Source organism: Leptopilina heterotoma, unplaced genomic scaffold (assembly GCF_015476425.1).
Source record: "Leptopilina heterotoma isolate Lh14 unplaced genomic scaffold, ASM1547642v1 Lhet_278, whole genome shotgun sequence".
Classification (NCBI taxonomy): Eukaryota; Metazoa; Arthropoda; class Insecta; order Hymenoptera; family Figitidae; genus Leptopilina; species Leptopilina heterotoma.
The window spans coordinates 154,623-178,666 of NW_025110986.1; the positions used below are offsets into that span (position 1 = coordinate 154,623).

A 24,044-nucleotide genomic window follows, 5' to 3' on the forward strand; every position below is an offset into this window, starting at 1 on the left:
ACTTTTTAAGGTTATCTTCACAGCTTCACAGAAAGTAAAATGCTGTTAAAAATAAAAATAAATTAAATATTGCTACTACTTTAATAGCTTCCATTTATTGTATTTTATAATATTAATATTTTTAAAATATTTATTAACAATGTTTTGTTTTATATTTATTGCGATTTCTAATTGGGGTGTCGTTCACTGAATGGGTGTCGGTTACTGTACCCGTTACCCTAATTTAAAAAAAAAAAATTTTTAATTTTTTTTATAGAAAAATTTGTAAATACATTTTGTAGATTACGTTTTTTAAGTATAAAATATCTTCAATTTGTACATATAATAGTGAAAAGTAACATTTACTATTCGTGTAAATAAATAAATTAACGAATTCGAAAATAATACCTATAATGCAAATTTACCATTTGCAGTAGTTTGAAAAATATTTGAAAATAGTATAAACAATATTTTAAAGACGATCTACTTTTTCGAATACTTTATAAAAATTTTAAATTCAAAATGAATACGAAAATAAAAATAAATTTTCTCTTAGAACACAAAGTGTAGGAATTTTATTTTATTTTTATTAACTAAATATAATTATTTGAGTTAGATTTTTAGAAAAATGGTAGACAAATAACGTCGATATATTGAGCGTGCTCTGTATTATTTTTATTAACCAAAGGTCCATAAGTGACCTACTGGCAACATTCGTTCGTGCACATTGAAATAACAGGGTTAATTGGAATATTTTTTAATGGTAATTTTAATAGACCATAAATAAATTTCTTTTTTTCAAAATGTTCGTAATAGGCAAAATGAAATTCAAAATCAATTTTATATTTTATTTTAGTATTTAGGAACACTTGGGTATATTCCTAAATGGAAATATTTCGAGTGAAAACAGCTTTTTTTAAACTTAGGTATTATTTTTGATAATTTTATTTTTATTTTTCTTAATTTGAATTATTTTTTTTATAAATTAACTATGACGATCGAGTGCAGGCTTTACACTTATCTACTAAAATCAACTATTTACTACTTTTTACGATTTGATACTATTTGGATATTTTTTTTAGATTTGTAACACTAAAAGTTACTTTTTTCTTTCTTTTTTTGAGAATTTGCAGAACTTTAAATTTGCTAAAAGTTGAAAAAAATATTCTTAAAAGTTTTAATAAAATTCTAAGAAACGATTAAAACATTATCATAAAATTTTAGAAATTCAATGATTTTCAATATCTAATATTTTAATACAAATTTCCAACAAAATTCAATTATTTTCATAAATAATAAGATTTTTATAGGAAGTAAATTATTTAAAATACAATTTTTATAAATTTTTTCAAAACAAAGCAATTATTTAAAAGAATTTTAATAAAATTCCTAGAAACGATTCAATTATTTTCCAAAATTTTAATAAAATTATACCTATATAAGAATTGAATTATTTTCAATAAAATTTTAATTACACTCATCGAAATAAATTACAGGAATTCAATTATTCTCATAAATAATCAAATTCTTTGCTGAAATTCAATTATCTTCGAAAATTTATAAAAAATTCTAGTCAAGATTTCAATTTTCTTTACAAATAGCAAATTCTTCCCAGAAATTCAAATATTTTCAAGAATTTTAATAAAGTTTTATATAAGAATTCAATTATTTTCAATAAAATTTTAATAAAATTCTTCGCGGGAATTCAATTATTTTCATAAATAATAAAATTTTCACAGGAATTCAATTATTTAAAATACAATTTTTATAAAAGTTATTAAACAAAATTAATTATTTAAACAAATTGTTATACAATTCTTTGCAAGAATTGAATTATTTTTATAAATAATAAAACGTATCGCAGAATTTCAATTATTCTCGATACAATTTCAATTGGATTCCCCGAAAATTAAGAAATTTTGATAAAATTCTTATAAGAATTCAATTTTAAGAAATATTCAATTATTCAATAAATTATTTAATTTTATATTTAAATAATTTAATTTTCGTAGAGTTTTCTGATAAAAATTGATTTAAAAATTAATTTCAGTTAAAATTTTACTTAATAATTGAATATTAAAAGCAAAATAGCCTGAATTTTTAAAAATTATTGAATTTTAAAAGATTTTGAAATTGAAATGTTTGAAAATTTTAATTGTAAAACTGTAACAATATTGAATTTTTTATTTGAAAAAAAATTATTAATTCATTATTTTCTTAAAAAATGATTAAAGTTTTGAATAATTCTAATTAAAAATATCAACAAAAATATTATTGAGTTTTGGGAGAATTACAGTTGTAATTTTTAGAAATTGTTAAATATTAAAGAAGATTTTACACTGTAATATTTTAAAACATTATAATTCTTGTTTTGAATGTAATAATTTAATTTGGGAATTGTGAAAAAAATCGTCTGTTAAAAAATTGTAATTAAAATGTTTTGAAGATAGTTGAATTCCCGTAAATAATTTTAAAAGATTTAATTATTTCCAATTATTTGGAAATTTTGTCAAATTTATTTGAAATAAATTATTTTTTTCTTCTTTTAAAAATTAATCTTAAATATAATCGTTTTCTTGAAGAATTTTATTTAAAATTAAAATTTAGAAAATTATTGAATTTTGTAAAAATTTAGAATTGAAGTTATTGGCAGTATAAGAAAAATCGTAAATACTTTTGATGAAAATTAGCAAAAAGTAGGGAAATAAAATGCAGAATCAAATATTTGTGATTTTTCTGAATCGTCTAAAACGAGTTTTTTTAGTCGTCAAATTTAATTCCTTTTTTAAAATTAATTAATTATCGAGTGTATCGAGTGCGAAGCCTGCGAGTGATAAAATGTAAAAGTTAAATTATTTTTTCTAAACTTTAATTTTTTTTAAATAGATTTTTCAAATAGATTTTTACCAGGGCGTTGCGGAAGTATTTGGAATATGAATTCGAATTGAAGTAGTTGATTCGAAATTATTTTAAGTTTGGCAAATTTTTTGTTTAATTCTTTTTTCGGGTCTAGAATTTTGTTCATACCCCCCATTGAAATGAAAAAAAAGAGAATAAAATCTACAGTAAGTTTATCAGCTCCCTCCCCTTCGTTTGTAACTCGTTGCTAAGGTTGAGCGCAGCCGGTGCGGCACGAGCACGACGGTTGTAGTTTTAGCTCTCGGTGTATGTATATACTGGTTCAATGTAATCGCGCTTTGCTGGCGATGCCAGTCTACTACAGTCAGCCACTGACAATAGTCTTTCACTAGTTAGTTACTTGCGAAATACAAGGATATTTCATAAACATTTTTCCTTTCTTTATTGCTAAACGTATAACGAATTTCCAACAATGTTTAACAACTTGTGGAATACTTGAAAAGTATTTGTTAAAGAATTTTTAATTTGTGACTATTGACGAATTTTTAAACAGTGAAGCAATTTGAAAAATACTTTTAATTCAAGTGCGCTAGTGATTGGAAATAACAATAAATTATTAATAATGTTATTGTTAAAGTCGAAAGTCTAGAGACTGTACGTTGGTTTTCTTTTCTTTTAACAAAGAGACAAATTCATGATTTTTTTCGAAGAATCAAAAACTAATATTATAGTAATTCAAGTTTTAAGGATGAATTCTTTTTGTCCCTTTTTCTACTGATCCATTTCTAACTCCAGATTTTTGCACTTAGAGTGTAGTTGCCTTTTTATGCTATAATTCCTCTTTAGGATGACAGAGATGTAATTAGTGTAGATAGAGAAATAGTGTTTATATATTTTTTTAATCATTATCATCATTATTATGCGTGTATTACGCTTGTTCACCTTTTTTTTGTTACGTCGCATGCATTCCATTTTCCAAAGGACAAGGTCGACTTATTGATGCTTTACGCCTTATTATTTCCTAATTAAAAATCGAATCTTTTGTTAATCAATTGAAGAAATATATTTTGAATACAAAAACTTGATAAAAACAAAAATATGAAAAATAATGATAAAGAATTTCATGAAAAATAAGTACATATTAGAAAATTGAGAAGACAGGAAAAAGAGAAATCTAGTAATGAACAAAAAAAAGTAGGAAAGAATTTTATTGAAAATTACTTGAAGAAAAATTTTATTGCATTTTATAAGAAAACGGAAAGCAATTTACAAAAATTTTTTATTTTTATTTTTTGTGTGGTAGCTTGACTGTAATATAGCAGGAACTGCTTTATTATTTAAATAAATATTTCCTCGTATCAAGAAAGAAAATTTGCAAAATAAAAATAGAATAAAAAATGATTTTTTCTTAGCGATTCGCTAAGTGATTATTGCGGACGGTATATTTTGTGTTCTAGTGCACTAATAAAGCAAGTTAAGCAAATGAAAATTGCTGACGAGGATGATCCTTTGGGTGGTGACTATTACCAGCTGACTTATCCTAACTAGCAACCACTTCAACGGTCCGCCATTGCCGACCAAAATAACAAATAATATACTTTTCATTTTTTATTATTTATAATTATTTCAAAACAAAAAAAGAAAAAAACAAATACGTGGACGTAAACAGGGAAAAAGTATTCAACACCTATTAGAAAAAAAAAGATTGAATATTTTTTTAGCATAAAATTTATATTTTTTTAGTATTGAAATTATTTATTATGTTTTTATCACCATAGGAATTTAATATTTTTTTAAAAATTTTTTAGTAAGACTATTTAATACTTTTGGTATTTAGAGCTAATTAATAGTTTTTTTAATTAAAGATATTTAATATTTATTTTAGTACTAAAGCTATTTGATATTTTTTTTAGTATTGAAGCAGTAAAATGCATCTCTTTGAATAATAGAAAGGAATTTAAAATCAATAACACAGCATCTTTGAGGATAGTTATAGGGAGAAAGTGAAATACGTATTTTTTCATTTTCATACACAACATATATAATATCGCATCCTGACTACTCAAATGTGCAATTGCATGAATTGAATTAAACAATTCCTTTATTTATTTATTTATTACATTAATCAGTTATTAATTTCAAATATAATAATTAATAATAATACTAATAATAATAAAAATAATAGTAGTGATAATAATAATTAATAATAATAATAACAATAATATTAATAATAACAATAACAATAATAATAGCAATAGCAGTAATAACAGTAAAAATAGATTATTAAAAAAGGTAGAAATATTTATTAACAAATATTATGTTTAGAATTTGGTAGATATTTTTTAAAAAATCGTTAAATAATTATTGAAATTTCACGGTTCTTCCTGCAAATAATAATAATAATAATAATAATAATAATAATAATAATAATAATAATAATAATAATAATAATAATAATAATAATAATAATAATAATAATAATAATAAAGAAAATAAATAAAATAATAACAATAAAAATGAAAATGCAATACATTATAATATTATAATTGAAAACACTAAATATAGTTAACTTAAAGATTAAATTATATCTTCCATTATTCATAGTTTAATTTTAAAAATCGTGTTTTCTCTGAACTGGATTTTAGTATTAAAAAAATCAGAGTTGCCACAGGTCAGGGAATTTTATTAAAAGTATTGTAAAAAACTTATTTTTAGAATTCATAAAAAAATTCTGAATTTTTGTATCTTTTTTGTTTGCCTCATAAACTAGGAAATTACCACGAATTCTAATACAAAACCCTTTAATTTTTTCTATTTCTGACAATAATTCATTTTAAATGACTTCATTCTTGAAGAACTATAAAAAATTATTGCTGACAAATTATTTAATGAACAATTTTACCTGAAAATTTCAAGAATAATTGAATTTTCAAAGAGGTGCGTTTACAATTTTCGCATATTATAATATTAAATAAATTTTAAAAGATTTCAATTGGAATTTTTTGAAAATTTAATTCATTATTTTAAAAGTTTTAATGCAATTTTTTAAAAGAATTTAATTATCTTGATAAATAACAAAAATTTTCCCAGAAATTTAATTATTTTCAAGAATTTTAATAAAATTCTTTGCAAATTCAATTATTCTCATAAATAATAATATTCATCAGAAGAATTCAATTATTTTCGAATATACCTAATAAAATTCTTCGCAGAAATTCAATTATTTTCAAAAATTTGTCTGAATTCAATGATTTTAGTTAAAAACTCTAAAAATTAATTGAATTTTGAATAAGTTTCAAATAATTGCAATTTCTTAGAAATAGTTGAATTTCGAAAATGTTTAAAATTCATATCTTTGAAAATCAAAATTTTTCATACTATGAATTTGAAAATTCTCAAAGAACTTTTTCTTAAATTATTAAAAATAATTGATTTAAAGAAGTATTTTAGTAAAAAATTCTGGAAAACAATAATTGAATAATTGAAATTGTGAAAATAATTTTGAAGAAGTTTCAGTAATAATTTTCTTATAAGTTGTTGAATTTGAATTGTCTGAATTTGAACATTTTTAAAATCTTAGTTCCTATGAAAAAATAATAATGATTAAATTTAATATTTATTTAAAAATTAAATTTTGATGTTTTCGAATAATTTCACGTAATTTTTAGAGTGAATAAAAAATAATCTTTAGGGTCAGGGAAAAAGTGAAAATTTTGTCTGGAAATCAGGGAAAGTCAGGGAAAAATAAAATTAATTTATAAGTTTTTGTGGCAACCCTGAAAATAATTTTTTTGCAACATCTCTAGATAGTATAAAAAAATCTATTTTCAAGCAATTTTTTTAAATATACACAAACACTGCTTGTTAAAATTAGAAATTTTAGAAATATATTTTTCTTTCCTCTTTCCTAGAAAAAAAATTTACCATATTTTTTTAAAACTTATAAAATGTAAATTTTTTTTCTATAAATAATTTGTTTTTTCTATAAAAATATTGTAAATGAATAAAGTTTTATATTCAGGAAAGTTATAAAAATTTTTTAGAAATAACGTAAAAATTTTTGAACTTGAATATTCCGGCCTTCAGCAGTTATTAAAAAAACCGTTCCAAAAAAATTTTTGATAAATATTTTTTCTAATATGACAATTACGATAGTCGTAACTTTTTTTAAATTGTCAGAAATTTACAAAAAAAAAATTGTAGGTATCGATTTTTAAAAATGTTACATTAAAACAATAAAATGGAAGTGAAAGAAAGTGGAAGTAAAAAATTAAAATAATAATAATCAACCGTATTACTAATTACTAATATGTAAATAATATATCGATGAATTAATTAAATTTTTAATTTATTTAAATTCTATTAAAATTATACCTGAATCAAATAACAATGCATTTAAATATTATTAATAGCATAATATTAATATGAATTTTAAAAAGTTAATTTAAAATAATTGGTATAATAAGAATTACAAAACAGTTAATTTAAAAAAATATAATAAATATAAAAATTAAATTAAAAAGAAAAATTGACACAATGAAAATTAAAACTGCAACGGAAGATATGTGGTGGGAAAAAAATTTGCTTTCGACTTTAACTTAAATATTATGCTCCTCAAATATAAAAGAAGATATGATAATATCAAGAAGTGAAAAGCGAGACTGATAGTTGAGACGAAATATAGTTTTTCCTTTTTTACTGAGAATAAAACAAAAAAAAAGAAAAAAAAAGTGAAACGTTTTGAGAAAATTATTATATGGGAAGAGAGACGAGAAAAACGGACGAGATTCCGGATGCGAGGAAGGCTGGAAAAATAATGAAGGAACCTACTAATGCAGCCTCCCCCACTAATATGGCTTCTGCCAAAGGGTAAATAGCTGCACAAATATCTGCATCCCCTATATCTTCCCCTTCTTTACACGTATATATGTATAATGTATGTTATATGTTATATATAATATACATATATTTCAAAATGCAAATATTTTTTCCTCTCAGATATATATGAATCTTGAGATTCCTTATTCACTTTACTCAGTTTTAGATAAAAAAAATTTAGATAGAAAATAAAGCATCATACGTATCTATTTTTATTTCATATGTTGACATCGTCGCACATTCCTGTAATAATAGCAGTTGACAGAATATTTTTATCTAATTTTTGTGTCCGGAGGGAATTTTCTTTTCGTTCAAATTGAATTTTTCTTAGTAATTTTTGTATAGTTGTATTTTTTAAAAATAATCTTCTATCGATGAATAAAATTAATCAGTTCCATTTTTTTTCTATTTTTATATATAATGGTATTATTAAGAATAAATTTTTGTATTAATTACATAAATAATAAATTCAATTTCTGGAATATTTTTTATAATAAATTTTGTGTGAAGAGAGATTTTTTTCTTTCTAATCTTCTTGAAGAATATTTTTTGATCTTCTGAATAATTTTATTTTTCGTTTCTCCATAAGTATAGTATACAAAATTTTTAATTTATTATTACGTTATAATTTAATTAATTTATTGTTAGGTACTTATGAAGAATAATAATTAGTTTTAGTTTAGAAAAGTGACTTTTTTAATAAATTAATAGGGTTAATCCCTTCTAATATTACATAATAATAAAATTACTGGCCTCGGATTTTAAGACTTTTTCGACTTTTTTTCCAAATATTGCAACAAAATATCACATTTTTAGTATAAAATGCAATTCATTTCAATTTTCATAGTATGAAAAATAACTTTTGACTCTTCTTACAAAAATTATTTTTCTATAATTTTTCTAATCAAATTTTTGAAATTTACAATTAAAAAAATGTTGAATAATTGCAATTTTGTAAAATTTAATTCAAAATAATTTATTTTTTAAAAGTATTTTATTAAACTTTTTAAAAATCAACTTTTGAAGAATTTTAATTGCAAATTTTAAAAACAATTGAATTCTCAAAAAGTTTAATGAAAAATCTTCAAGTGTAAATTTAAAAATGCTTCTAAAAATTGTATTAAAATATTTTTAAAAAAAATACCTAATTCTTCGAATTTTTTTCATTCTAATTGTTTAAAATTCAATTATTTTTAACATTTTCAATTACATGTTTTATAAAAATTCAAATAACATAAAATAAATCAGAATTTTTTATAATTTACTTATTAAACTTTCGGAGAAATCATTTTTATGTTTATAATTATAATTCTTCAAAAATTCAATTTTTTTTTAAAAGATTTTATAAAATTTCAATTGTTTGGAAATTATTAAGTTCTAATTTTTAATTCAAAATGAAAATTAGTTTTTGAAAGTGATATTAAAATATATTTGAAAAAAGCAATTCTTAAAAATTCAAAATTTTTCATTGTACTTTTTTAAAATTCAATTATTTTTAAGATTTTTAATTAAATATTTCGAGAAATTCAAATACATACAAAAAAACCGTAACCTTAAAATTTTTTATAATTCTTTTTAAAATTTTAGACGAAAAAATCATGATCAAAACTTTTACTTAAAATTCTTCAGAAAATTAATTAGATTTTTTAAATTATAAAATATTCTTTTAAAAATTCAATTGTTTTCAAAAAATTACATTAGAATATTTTTTAAAAAACTAATTCTTATATTGTTTTATCACAATTTTTTAAGATTCAATTATCTTTGAATTAAAATTTTTTAAAATTACTTTTTTAAACTTATTAAAATTTCTGAGAAATCATGTTGATAATATTTATTTTATTTATAATTAAAATTCTTCCAAAACTTTATTATATTTTTTATAAAATTCAATTATTTTTAAAAGATTCGACTTTATTTTAATTATCTTTAAAAGGTTTTAACAAATTTCAATTATTTGCAAATTTTTCAATTGTCTATAGGTAATTGGAAAACTATTATCTTTCCAAAATTATTTTAAAATATTATAAAAAAATTAATTATAAAAAATTCTTTATTAGAACTCTTTAAAAATGTACCAACTTTTACAGTTACAGTCACAATTGTTATAAAAAATTGAATTTTGGCATTTAAATTTTAAATAATTTCATTGAATTCTCGAAGTACTTTTGGAAAATTATTAAAAATAATTGATTTACAGGTGAAGTTTAGTTAAAAATTCTAGAAAATAATTGAATTTTGGAAGAAATAGTTGTAATATTTAAAAATTATTAAATTTCAGAAGGTTTTAAATTTTATTTCTTATGGAAAAACAAATGAGAAGTATTTAAATATTTATTTTAAAAAATTATTCAAATTTTGAATAATTGAATTTGGAAATCAGTGAAAGGGAAAAATCAGGGAAATACAAAATTAAATTTTTGTGGCAACACTGAATTAAATAAACGACTTTTTTGCCCTTTTTCGTATTTTTAATCGACTAATGCGACTTTTTTTGCACCTTAAACTCGATCCGAGGTCTGTGATTATTATTGTTATAATAAAACAGAATATTTTTTTTCGATATTTGGACAACTTTTGAAATGTTAATATTCCTTCTGGACACTTCATTTTTTCCACGCATAATAATTAACGTACATTGTTAGAAATATTTTTTTTAAAGAAAAATAAGAGAAAAAGAACCGGAAATTATTAAATTTTAAAGACTTTTTGAAAAATTATAAATTAATAAGGATAAAAATTTTTTCTAACAATGTTCAATGATATAATATTTCAGTTTGTGGCATGAATTTATATATTACAATTAATTAAATATTTAATTAAGTAGAATTTAAATACGAAAGATTGCTCTGTTGCTGTATCATTGTAGAGTAATATTTGTGTATACTTGCGCCCGTATAAATATTATCAATTAGCAAACTTTTATAATATATTATTGTTTTTTTTTTTGTTGAACATTTTTTATTTATTAACTACCTTTGGAAATTGACAGAAAATTTCTCTTTTTAACTTTAATAATGTAATTCAATTTTTTATTATTTACTTATTTACTACTTATTTATTATATATGTTACGGTAAAAGTACAAAATTGGTAAATGTGCACATTTACCGGTAAAAGTGCACATTTACCAATGTAGTTGGTGAATGTGGGAAATTTTTAAATTAATGAAAACATTTCGTGCATTTACCAACCAACACTGGTCAATGTGCACATTTACCGATTCACTTGGTAAATGTACATAATTTTTTCCTTGATTTAAAAATTTCTCACATTTACCAACGAACACTGGTTAATGTGCACATTTACCCATTTTACATGGTAAATGTACGAAATGTTTTCATTAATTTAAAAGTTTCTTACTTTTACCAAATGTCCCGGTGATTGTGCACATTTACCGGTAAATGTGCACATTCACCGGTCATCGTACATTTACCGTAACATATATACATCTTTACCTGTCCGAGTGTAATTATATTATATAATGTATATGAATATAATTAATAATAATATTGATAATAATAATAATAATAATAATAATAATAATAATAATAATAATAATAATAATAATGATAATAATAATAATAATAATAATAATAATTAAACAACAAATTAAATATAGTAAATAAAATTAAATAGTAGATAGAAATTAATTAGTCAAATTAATTGATTTGAATTAAGAAGCAACAGTTTTTTCTATAAATTTTTATTAGGTATATTATACCTAATAAAAATTTACTTCCTACTTTTTTTTATCAATATTGAAGAATCTTAATAATTATATAAAAATGCGCGTAATTTTGTAATTGTTTCTAAAAAAAAATGAAATATTCAAATAATAGTAGAATTGTCTCAGATTTGTACAGTTAATAATTGCGAGAATTGCACTTAAACAATTATTATTCCCATTCTTTATACTTATGGTGCAACAAAATTATCTTTCGCATCCTTGAATGAGACAATTGGCTATTACCATTTCTTTATGCTCATAAAACATATATTATGTATTTTTAAGTCAAAAATTTTTAAATTCTAAATGTGCGTATTTTTTTCTTTTTGGATATTTTTATAATATTTACCAAAAAAAAATTGTTTACGTTCATTGGCACTTTCGACTCTCTACCTAAATAATATCTAATTTAATGACATATTTTGATGTTTTGATTGATCCTTAATATATAATATTCAATATTCAATTAATTGGCTTTAGGATCCGTGAAAAAAGAAGTCAAAGAATATTGAATATCTAATTTAATATTGTTAATTTTAATTAATTTCATTAACTAATTTAATTTGTATTAAATTTAATATTAATTAATTAATGCATTAAATTTAATATTAATTAATTAATATATTAAATATAATATTAATTTAATTAATAGGTATTAATTGTACCTATATTGTTCTATAATTTGATAAATGTCCTTTTTTGGAATATTCCCAATATTTGTAAATTCGATAGAAATGATAATTTTCCATGGAATAATTATTATATCTATATGCCAATGGATAATTTGAGAAAATTGTTTTATTTTTATTTTTACGAATGTTAATCTATTATTTCCATGTCGATTAGCAATTATTTTTATGTCTTAGATGTTCTTTTTTTATTGCATCTTAAATCTCAACTTTCTCCCTTGTTTTTCTTTTTTTTTCTTTAATGAGCCGCTTTGTATTCACTAGAATTAATTAATTGTTTTTTGCGTATATGCATTTTTTTTCTTAATAATGCTATGTATGTGGAAAAAAATTAATTTCAGAATATCTTGATAAAATTCGGTATGAAATTGCTTACGCATAAATAATATGGATTTTAAAATATATTTTTCATATTATTGCTTGACATTTCACCAACAATCAGTCTTGCTTTCTTTCTAACACTTTAACACGATTTTTCACTCAGGAAATTCTATTTAATTTGTGACTCACATGTTTTTATCGCATCAATATGGCGATGTACTTATACACACGAGTCTCTCGCAAACTATGATTCTCTTTATTTTTGCTTGTAAAAGAACTTTTTTAATCTGCTTTTTTTTTAAATTAAAATTTTAAAAACAAAAAGAAAATAAATGTTTTTTTAATTATTATTTGTTATATTATTATTTATTTGTTAATTAAATATTACTTATTTTTTAAATTTATTAACATTGTAAAAATTAATTATTAATTATCATAAAAATTTCTTTTTTACGTGAAACTTTTTGGGTTTGATAGTCACAACTTGTGGACTATATAAGTAATAGGAATAGTGATTCTTAGAGGAGGTCACATAACTAAGCTTCGGTTGGCTTTTAAATAAAAAAAAGAAGAAAAGAAAAATTTTCGTAGAGAAAATAAAAAAAAAAAATATTTTATTTTTTTTCCAAAATAATAAACGGGATCTATAATTATAAATTAACAATTACTATAAAATATAATAATAAATGAGAAAAAAAATACAGGCAACTTTATATTTTTATAGTGTGAAAAATAACTGCAGACAAATCTTTTGAAAATTATTTTTAAATAATTTTGTAAAGATAATTAAATTTTAAAAGTATAATTAAAAATTGTCGAATAATTAAAATTTTGAGAAATTTAATTCAAAATAATTGATTTTTTAAACTTTTGGAAAATCAACTGTTTAAAATTCAATTATTTTCAATATTTTCAATTAAATATTTCGAAAAATTCAAATATATACTAAAAATAGTAACCTTAAAATCTTTTTAGAATTATTTTTAACATTTTAGACAAAAAAATTAAATTATTTTCTAAAATTTTAATAAATCCTTCGAAACAATTCAATTATTTTTTTAAAATAGTAAAATCTTTGCAAGAATTCAATTTTTTTCTAAAATTTTAATAAATCCTTCGAAGTAATTCTATTATTTCTATAAATAGTAAAATTTTTTGCAAAAATTCAATTATTTTTAATACAATTTTAATAAACAAATTCAATTTTTAAAATATTTTTAATAATATTTTTCGAAAAAATTCAATTATTTCATAAAATTTTAATAAATCCTTCAAAACAATTCAATTATTTTTTTAATTTTTAACAAAATTTTTCGAAAGAATCTAATTTTATTTTCTAAAATTTTAATAACTCCTTCGAAACAATGCAATTATTTTTATAAGTACTTAGTGAGTAAAATTCATCGCAAAAATTAAATTATTTTTTAGAAATAATAAAAATCTTCTTAGGATTTCAATTCTTTTCAAATTCAATAAATTAAAGAAATTTTTTGAAAGAATTCAATTATTATCAAAACCTGTAATATGTTTCAATAAAATTCCTTGAATGAATTAAATTCTTTTTTATATTTTAATAAAATTCCTTGAATGATTAAAATATTTTAAAAAATTTTAATAAAATTCTGAGAAGAATTTAATTATTTTCTGAAAATTTTAATAAAATTCAATAATTAAATGTTTAATTTCAATAATCAAGAAACACGATTATTTTAAAAACTTGAAAGTGTAGTTAATAAAATTCAATTACTTTCAAAATTTTCATTAAAATTATTAAAGAAACTCCATTATTTAAAATAAATTCAAAGAAATTCCTTCAAAAGAATTTACTTAGGATTTTAAAAAATTCTAATGAAATTCTTCGTGAAAATTCAATTATTTTCATAAATAATATAAAATTCTCAAACGAATTGAAGAATTAGTTTAGTTGAAAATTATTGTAGAAAATAATTGAATTTTGGAGTTGTCACTTTTAGAAATTATTAAATTTCAGAAAGTTTTAAATTGAAAATTTTTTTATTTCATTTCCCGTGGAAAAACAAATAAGAAGCATTTAATTGTTTATTTAACAAAATTATTCAAGTTTTGAATAATTAAATTTAGAAATCAGTGAAAGGGGAAAATCAAAGAAATACAAAATAAAATTTTTGTGACAGGAATTAAACAAACGACTTTTTCGACATTTTTCATAATTTTAATCGACTAAAGTGATTTTTTTGCTCCTTAAAGTCTATCCGAGGTTTGAAAATAAGAAATAAATTTAAATAAACTTTATAAATTAAAAATTAAAAAAGAAAAATTAAAGTAGACCCGTATTTGTTAGGAGTAAATTGGAACGTAATAGAGAAATTGCAAGACAATTATTATATTACGTACGTTATACCATTAGAAAAATAATTCATAACTGAAAAATATTATATCGATACAGAATTTATTATTGTGTAATGAAAAAAGTTCGTGGAATAAAATATAAAAATTGTAGGAATTAGTGATTTTTAAGATTTAAAATTGTTTAAATAAATAGCTAATTTCTTGAGGTGTTTTCTTTATCTCATAGAGCGTTACTAGTTGGTCAAATAGCGGAGATATATTTCCCACTTCTTTCATATTATATTAAAAACCAGGACATTACTCGATTTGCAAGTTTCTTTTTCTTGTAAAAACAAGTTTTATTTTAGATTTTGATTCTCGAAATTTATTATTGTTATTAATGTTAATAATTTTTAATTATTAGCATTATTAAATTTTATTTTTAATAATAATAAATTTTAACAATATTATATAATTTCTCAATAACGAATTTCAAAAGTAATGTAATAATAATGAATTTTAATATTAATAAATTTTGAATGTATAGAGAAATTTACAGTTCGATGATTTTTATTAAAGTAGAGCAACAACTTTTTGTTTCTTAATAAACGAATAATATTGTGTTCTGAACCTGAACGGTAAATCTTCTCGGTCCACTTGCTAGTTCTCTCGATGTGCACAATGAAAAAGTATTTATTACAACAAAGCTGTGTGTGTTGAAAAAAAATTTTTTGTGCAATAATAGGAAAATAATTTTACTTTGGGCAAAAAAATATTTTATTTCTTTTTTGAAGAATAAAAGAAAAAAGTATTTATTGTCTTCTCAGTTGAAAAGTTTGTCTGGACCCATTATATTTGAAAATTGTTGATTATAATTGTTTGGAGAATTTATTTGTCTATGGAAGTTTCCGCTTTCAATTCTGTTCAATGGTTCGTATCACAAACTCCCCAATTTTATATTACAGTCTGCGCCGTCTTGCCAAAACTTTTGGCTAGACGGCAAATATATCAGATAAGTGAAAGTCCTTTTTGGCAAGGGAACTTTTTGTCTGAATGGAGAATTTACGTCTGGTGTTTGTTTTACTTTTTTTCATTTCAAGTGAAATTGAACTATATAATGGAATATTTTGTGGGAATATATCTTCAATATTATTCAAAATATTAACAACTAATAAAAATGAGTGAAATTTTTCAGCACACAATTTTTCTAAGGATATCAATAAATTGAGACAAAAAACGACCAAAACGTTGCATGCTTTGCAACATTTTTGATTCGTTTTTTGTCTCAATTTGATATCCTTAGAAAAACTGTGGAATCGAAATATTTTCGAAACATAATTCTAGAAAAACAAATCTTTTGTGCAGGCTTCACACTCATCTACTAAAATCTAGTATTTACTATTTTTTTTACGATTTTCTACTATTTGGATAATTTTTTAGATTTGTGACACTAAAAGCTACTTTCTTCTTTTTTTGTGGGAATTAGCAAAACTTTAAATTCGCTAAAAGTTGGGGTAAAAAATTATTCTCAAAAATTTTAATAAAATTCTTCGAAAAGATTCAATTATTTTCAAAAAATTTTCGAAATTCAATAATTTTAAATACCTATTACTTAAAAAAATTTCCTAATAGAATTCAATTCTTTTCATGCATAATAAAATTTTGACAGGAATTCAATTATTTAAAATACAATTTTCATTACATTTTTTCGAAAAAAGGCAATTATTTAAAAGAATTTTAATAAAAATTTTTCGCGGGAATTCAATTATTTTCAAAAATTTTTAAAGCAATCCTTCGCAGAAATTCAATTATATCCAAAAATTTTAATAAAATTCTATATATAAGAATTAAATTAGTTTCAATAAAATTTTAATTGAATTCGTCAAAAAAAAAAAAAAAATAGTAAAAATTCAATTATTCTCATAAATAATAAAATTCTTTGCTGAAATCCAATTATTTTCATAAATAATAAAATACTTCATATAAATTCAATTATTTTGAATATAATTTTAGTCAAATTCTTTGTAATTTAAAAAATTCTACGCAAAACATTCAATTATTTTCATAATAAATTGTTTTCACTGAAATTCAATTATTTAAAAAATTTTAATAAAATTTTTCACAATAATTCAATTATTTTTATATAAAATTCTTCTCAGGGATTCAATTATTTTCATAAATAATAAATAACTCATAGCAGAAACTCAATTATTTTTATAAATAATAAAACTTATATAAGAGATTTAATTATTTTCAAAAAATTTTCTAAATTCAATAATTGAGGGTCCCTATCAAAGAACCGGTTATAAGTTTTCGAGACTCAAAATTCTCGACCTCTAAATAAAAAAAGGATTTACTAATTTTAATTTTTTGAAAACATTTTGTATTAGTATAAAGAATACCAAAATGTTTCTCAAAAAATTGGGATTAAAAACAGTTTAATTTTTGATTTACAGGGCAATGATTTCGAGCTTAAAAAAATTATAACCGGTTCTTTGATAGGGACCCTCAATTTTCAATATCTACTATTTTAATAAAATTTCCCAATAGAATTTAATCATCTTCATAAATAATACAATTTTTACAATAATTATTTAAAATAGGTAGAATTTTCATTATATTTTTTCGAAAAAATCAATTATTTAAAAGAATTTTAATAAAATTTTTTACGGGAATTCAATTATTTACAAAAATTTTAATGCAATTCTTCCCAGAAATTAAATTATTTTCAAACATTTTAATAAAATTCTTCGCAAGAATTCAATTATTTTTTATAAACTTCTTCGTATGCATTTAATTATTACCATAAATAATAAAATTCGCGCTAGAATTCAATTATTATCATAAATAATAATTTTGATAATTTTGATAAAATTCTACGCAAAACAATCAACTATTTTCATAAATAATAAAAATTTTACAAGAATTCAATTTTTTAAAATAGAATTTGCATAAATTTTTAGGAAGAAAGTCAGTTATAATTTAATTATTTAAAATACAATTTTCATTACATTTTCAAAAAAAAATCAATTAGGTTAAAAGAATTTTAATAAAATTCTTTACGGGAATTCAATTATTTACAAAAATTGTAATGCAATTCTTCGCAGGAATTCAATTATTATTTTCAAACATTTTAATAAAATTCTTCACGGGAATTCAATTGTTTTAAAAAAATTTAGTGCAATTCTTTGCTAAAATTCAATTATTTTCATAAATTTTAAGATTTGAATTGCAATTATTCTTAAAAATTTTATTAAAATTCGTCGAAAAAATTCAAATATTTAAAAATTTGTTAATGATATTTTTCATGAGAATTCAATTTTAAGAAACATTCAATTATTCAATAAATTATTTATGTTTATATTATTTAAATAATTGAATTCTCGAAGAACTTTCTAATAAGAGTTGATTAAAATTCAATTACAGTTAAAATTTCAGATAATAATTGAATATTAGAAGCGCTATATTATGAATTTTTTAGAAATAATTAAACTTTAAAAGATTTTTAAATTGAATGGTTTGAAAATTTTAATTGTTGTAAAACTGACAAATTTAAAATTTAGAAAATTATTAAATTTTTTAATAATTTAGAATTGAATTTATTATCATTATAAGAAAAAACATTAATATTTTTGATGAAAATTAGAAAAAAATCAGGTTAATAAAATGCAGAAACAAAATTTTTGTGATTTTTCTAAATCAACTAAAGCGATTTTTTAATCGTCAAATTTGATTCTTCGATAGCTACTTTTTTACTACTTTTTTCGGTCTTAGCTACTTTTTGCTTCTTTTTTAAAATTATTTATGGAGTGCGAAGCCTGTTTATTAAAAGAAATCTTTTGGGGAACATTTTTTTTGCTGTGGAATATTCAAGTGGAATTTTGAAGGGAGAATTCTTTTTTTGGCTAAATATGTGAATATTGTGCCTCTGCTATCCTTTTTGGCAAGTCTTCATCATCTCGTCGCATTTTCCTTTCGAGCACAAGTTGAGTGGTATTGAACGTTCCAACGACGAGCTTTAATAGCGCTTGCGCTCCTCGGCACATCTTTTGCAATATATTTTCTCATCCTTACACACTGGTAGCGCAGTTCATTTTGAAAATTTGCAAATCCATCATTTGTGCAATTTTCTTTTTCTTTTGGAAACATTTACGATTGTTTGGAAAACCTTTTTTTCGATCTGTGCTATTTTGTCAAAAGTGAACAGTGACATAGAGAATGGAAGTTTTTATAATGTGACAAAATTTCACTTTGACCCAAAAAGGACGAGACCTCTTTTGCTCTAAAGGTCGTGGTCATGCGCTATCATTTTTTCTTCTTCTTTCAAGTTGAAAAAAATTGTGTGAAAATTTAATATTCTTAAATTCTTCATTTTTCTGAGACAATTGGTAAATGTTGCAAAATTGGTGATTTTCATAATAATTTACGTCTTGAAACCATTTTTTTCCAATATTCTTCAATACATTAAAATTATATCCTAGATTAAGACTAATATCTAAATTAAATTCTTGCAAATTTTTTTTTTTTGTTATTTATAGGAAATTTTTTACGAAACAACATTCAAAAATAATACAATTTCGCACTTGGCTTGACAAAAAGATTCTCACCTTCAAATATCTAAAAGTGCTACAAGTTTCGAAAGACGATTCAAAATAATTTACCAACTTTACGTTTTTAAAGGATAAAAAAAATTTCCACTTTTTTGAATCTAAATATAAAATTTTATTCCTCAGATTTAAAAATAAAAAAATTTTACCTCTAATTTAAAAATATCGTACTACAAATCAATATTGAAACAAAAAGAAAAATCGTCTCTCAGAAAAATGAATGAAATAATATTTTCTGACAGTTTTTTTTAATGGTGAAAAAAATGACGTATACCGAAATTATTGAGAAGGAAAAACATTAAATAAAATTGAATATTAAAGGAAATAGAATATCCGTGAAAATATGGCATCGCTAATTCCGGAAATGAAAGGCGCGAGACGTCGTTCTTGTTTACCTGTTAGAATTCGTAATAGTCCGGCAAATGTTGTGCGTGTGGAAAATAGTCATACGGAATCTCGAATTCGCGATGAAGGTGTTGATTCGGGTCTTTCTTCTGAATGTACAACTCCAACGGGAGGTTCTCCACCCCCAAGACAAGCAAGAGTTTCGAATATTTCGGCATTAATTGCCGCATCACGGGCCAAATTAGAAAATGATAGGTACAATATTTAATATTATTTCATAAAATCTATATTTTATTATAATAATCGTTGTACCTATTTCAGTAAACTATTCGCAGTTTGAAGTTAGTTGTTATTGATTGCTATTTGTTTACAAATTTTTTTCGATAATTTTTCTTTCATAAGATTTCAAATTTTTAAATTATTGTATTCAAAATAAATAAATTCTTAATTAAATTCATCAAAAATTCTTTTAAATAATTCAATTCTTTCGAGAAATTTGTTTAAAATTGTATTCAAAATAAATGAATTACTGCGAAGCATTGTACTATTCATGAAAATATTCTCATTCTTTTTAAGAATTTTATTTTGAGTTTTCAAAAATAATTAAATTCTTTTAAAAAATTTCTTTAAATTTTTTTAAAACAGTGTAGTTTTTTTTAATAATAGCGGTATTAATTAAAAATTTTGAAAATCATTGATTTTTGCAAAGACTTTCTTTAAAGATTTTAAAATAATCGTGTTTGCTAATAAAATAATAAATTTTTCAAAAAAAATTAAATTTCTCCCAGCATTTTATTAAAACTTTTTAATTCTTTGGAGAAATTGCAGAAAAATTGTACTAAACATAATTGAATTCATGCGTAGGATTTTATTAAAATTTTTATAAATAATTTAATTCTTTCGAAAAACTTTATAATTTTTAAAAATAATTTAATCTTTTCGAGAAATTTTATTAAAATTGTATTAAAATAATTGAATTTCTATGAAGAATTTTATTAAATGTTTTAAATATAATTGAATTCTTATAAAAATTTAATCAAAACTTTTGAATTAATAATTGAATTCTTTCGAAAAATTGTATTAAAATTGTGTTGAAAATAATTGAATTCCTGCGAAGAATTTTATAATTTATAAAAAAAATAATTAATATAATTGAATTCTTGCAAACAATTTTATTAAAATTGTATTGAAAATAATTGAATTCCTCCGAAACATTTTATTATTTATGAAAATAATTAAATTTTTGCGAAGAATTTTATTAAAATTGTATTGAAAATAATTGACTTCCTGCCAAGAAGTTTATTATTTATAAAAAATAATTTACTTTCAATGAAGAATATTATTATTTATATAGAAATAATTAAATTCTTGCGAAGAATTTTATTAAAATTTAAAAAAATAATTAATTAGTTAATAAATGAATTTTTTAAATCTTAAATGAATTTCCTCTCTAAAATTGAAAAAAATCCATAAGTAGAGTTACAATTTTTAGAAGTAATCAATTATTTTATTACTTATTGTTGTATTTAAATTTGAATTCTCGTACAACTTTATGATAAGAATTGATTTGAAAAAGAATTTCAGAACAAATTTTAGAAAATATTTCAAGAATTGTCAGAATTGCAGTTCTAATTTTAATTAAATTTCAAAAGGTTTTAAATTGAAAGTATTTTGAAATTTTAAATTCCTGCTAGACACAAATAAATTACAATAAGTATTCAAATATTTATTAGACAACATTAATGAAATTTGAACAATTTTATTTAGAAAATCTGAAAAATGAGAATTTTAAAAAATCGTAATTAAAATTTTTTGAAGTTCAATTTTTGAAAATAATTTTTAAAAATTGAGAAAATAAGATATTTTCTCAAATTTCATTAAAATAAATTTTATGAATTCAAAGAATTTTATTTCCTTACCCTAAAAAATTATTTTTAAATATTATTGCATTTTTTGAACAATTGTAACTAAAAATTAGGAAAATAATTAAACTTTACAAAAATTGTTGTATTTCAATAATTTAATTATCGTTGAATTCGAAGAAGAATGATTTAAAAAAAAATTCGGCAACAATTTTGAAAAATAATTAAATATTAAAAGCGTTTAATCTAGAATTTTTGAAAAAATTTCACGAGAGTTTGCCAGCGTGTAGTTATGCAAGTTTTATGCTTATAAAGGAAAAGTACCAGCAAAAATATTATTTTGTCAAAATGAAGAATAATGTATGTTTGTAATTGTATTTAGAATTTTATTTAATATCGGGCTTTTAATATTTTGCCGTAGTAAGAAATTTTGTTCTTGTCAATTGCATTTATGCTATTAGGTAAAAAATTGTACAAATTGTACAAAAAGAAGCATGAGTAACGAAAGTTATAATAGAATCCGGACTTAAATTTGACAAGAAACTTGTATTGAAATTTAATTTTTTGATTTCAGAATTACCAATAGCAGAGCGACGAGACTGCTGCGAAACAGATCGGGAGCAGACTCTCCAAAGTCTCTGGATAGTACAAGATCGCGACAAGTATTCAGTCCCCTTCGACCCCCCAGAAATGTGAGTCTCGTTATTATTTGTTTTAGAGATTAAAAACTACAATTTTATTATTATTATCTAATGAATGTCATGTTTAAGGTCCAATCGCCAGGCTTGGATTCCGGAGATGAAGGAAGCCTTCGACTGGAACGTGGGACTTATCAGCATATGTTTCAGGACATTGTCTCCCTTAAGACTATGCTCTTGAAACTAAAAAGGGTTCTTCAGGAGGTAAATTGTCTCTCAATTTTTTTAATTTATTATTTTTATTATATTAATTTACTTTTACATTATTTTTATTTATATTATTTTCATTTATATTATTCTAATTTATGTTAATTTTATTCGTATTGTTTTAATTTATATTACTTTTATCATTTTATGTTGTTATTTTTTCCATTTTTATTGTTCATGTTTGTTTCACTCTTTATGTAATCAATTTATTCAGGATTTTCCATTACTCAATAATCATTTTAATTTGGTTTGTGAAATCAGCTTATCATTTATAAAATGCAGTGAAATTTAATAATTTTCTATCTGTATTATAATTATATAATTACAGGGTTGCCACAGTTCAGGAAAAAGTCAGAGAATTTTATTAAAAGTACTGGAAAAATATTAAACTTTTAGAATTCATAAAAGGAAATTCCAGATTTTGGTGTTCAGCAACCTTTGAAAATATTTTTGCCAATAATTAAACTTTACGAATATGAAATTGAGCTTACAAATTATTTAAAGAATAATTTTCCTTAAAAATTGCGAAAATAATTAAATTATAGATGAATTGTTTTTACATTTATTATAAACGAGCAAATGATACGCGCGCCAGCGTGCGGAACCCGGTATTTCATTTATTATTATTTTGTAAATTAAAAATTTTATATTTTCAAGATTAAACATCAATTTTTGAGTGATTACAGATTCAAAATTTAAAGAATTCACTTATTAAGTACATAATGTTAAAAATTCTTGTTTATTATTATTCAAAAATTTTAATAAAATTTTTCGTAACAATTTCATTATTCTCATAAATAATAATATCTCTTAGATCAATTCAATTATTTTCAATACAATTTTAATGAAATTCCTCGAAAGAATAAAATTATTTTTAAACCGATTAATTAAATTCGATTATTTTCAAGAATTTTAATATAAATTCAATTATTTTCGATAATTTTGATGAAATTCTTTTAAAAAACTCATTATTTTCAACATTTTTAATAATATCGCCTTCAAAAAATTCAATTATTTTTAAAAATTCAGATAAAAATCTTCGAAATAATTCAAATATTTTTATGAAATGTAAAATCCTCCGCAAGAATTCAATTATTCCATATTATTTTCATAAATAAGAAAATTCTTAAAAGGAATTCAAATATTTTCATAAATAATAATATTCATCACAAGAATTCAATTATTTTCAATACAATTTTAATAAAATTCTTCTAATATATTCAATTATTTTTTAAAACATTATTTAAATTCCATTGTTTTCAAGAGTTTTAATAAAAATTTAATTATTTTCAACATTTCTGATAAAATTCTTCGAAACAATTCAATTATTTGTATAAATTATAAAATTCTTGGCAAGAATTAAATTATTTTTGTAAATAATAAAATTCTTCAATTATTTTTAAAAATTGTAAATTAAATTTTTCTATAAAATTCAATTTTTCTCAAAAGTTTGTAATCAAATTCTTTGTAAATTTAAATTATTTTCAAAATTTTCAATTAAAATTATTTTAAAAAATTACCATATTTTTACGAAATTTAATGAAATTCTTTACAAAATGTAAT

General features: G+C 21.0%; 1 protein-coding gene across 6 annotated transcripts in view; it reads left to right on the forward strand.

Annotated features, from left to right (window-relative positions):
- Positions 1-24,044, forward strand: part of LOC122504113 — a 76,867-nt gene that overhangs the window by 44,228 nt on the left and 8,595 nt on the right. For all 6 annotated transcript variants that reach the window (XM_043615011.1, XM_043615010.1, XM_043615015.1 and 3 more), the window contains 2 exons: positions 22,151-22,268; positions 22,347-22,478. In XM_043615011.1, the coding sequence (XP_043470946.1) occupies positions 22,151-22,268; positions 22,347-22,478 (250 nt within the window). The remainder of the gene's footprint in view (positions 1-22,150; positions 22,269-22,346; positions 22,479-24,044) is intronic.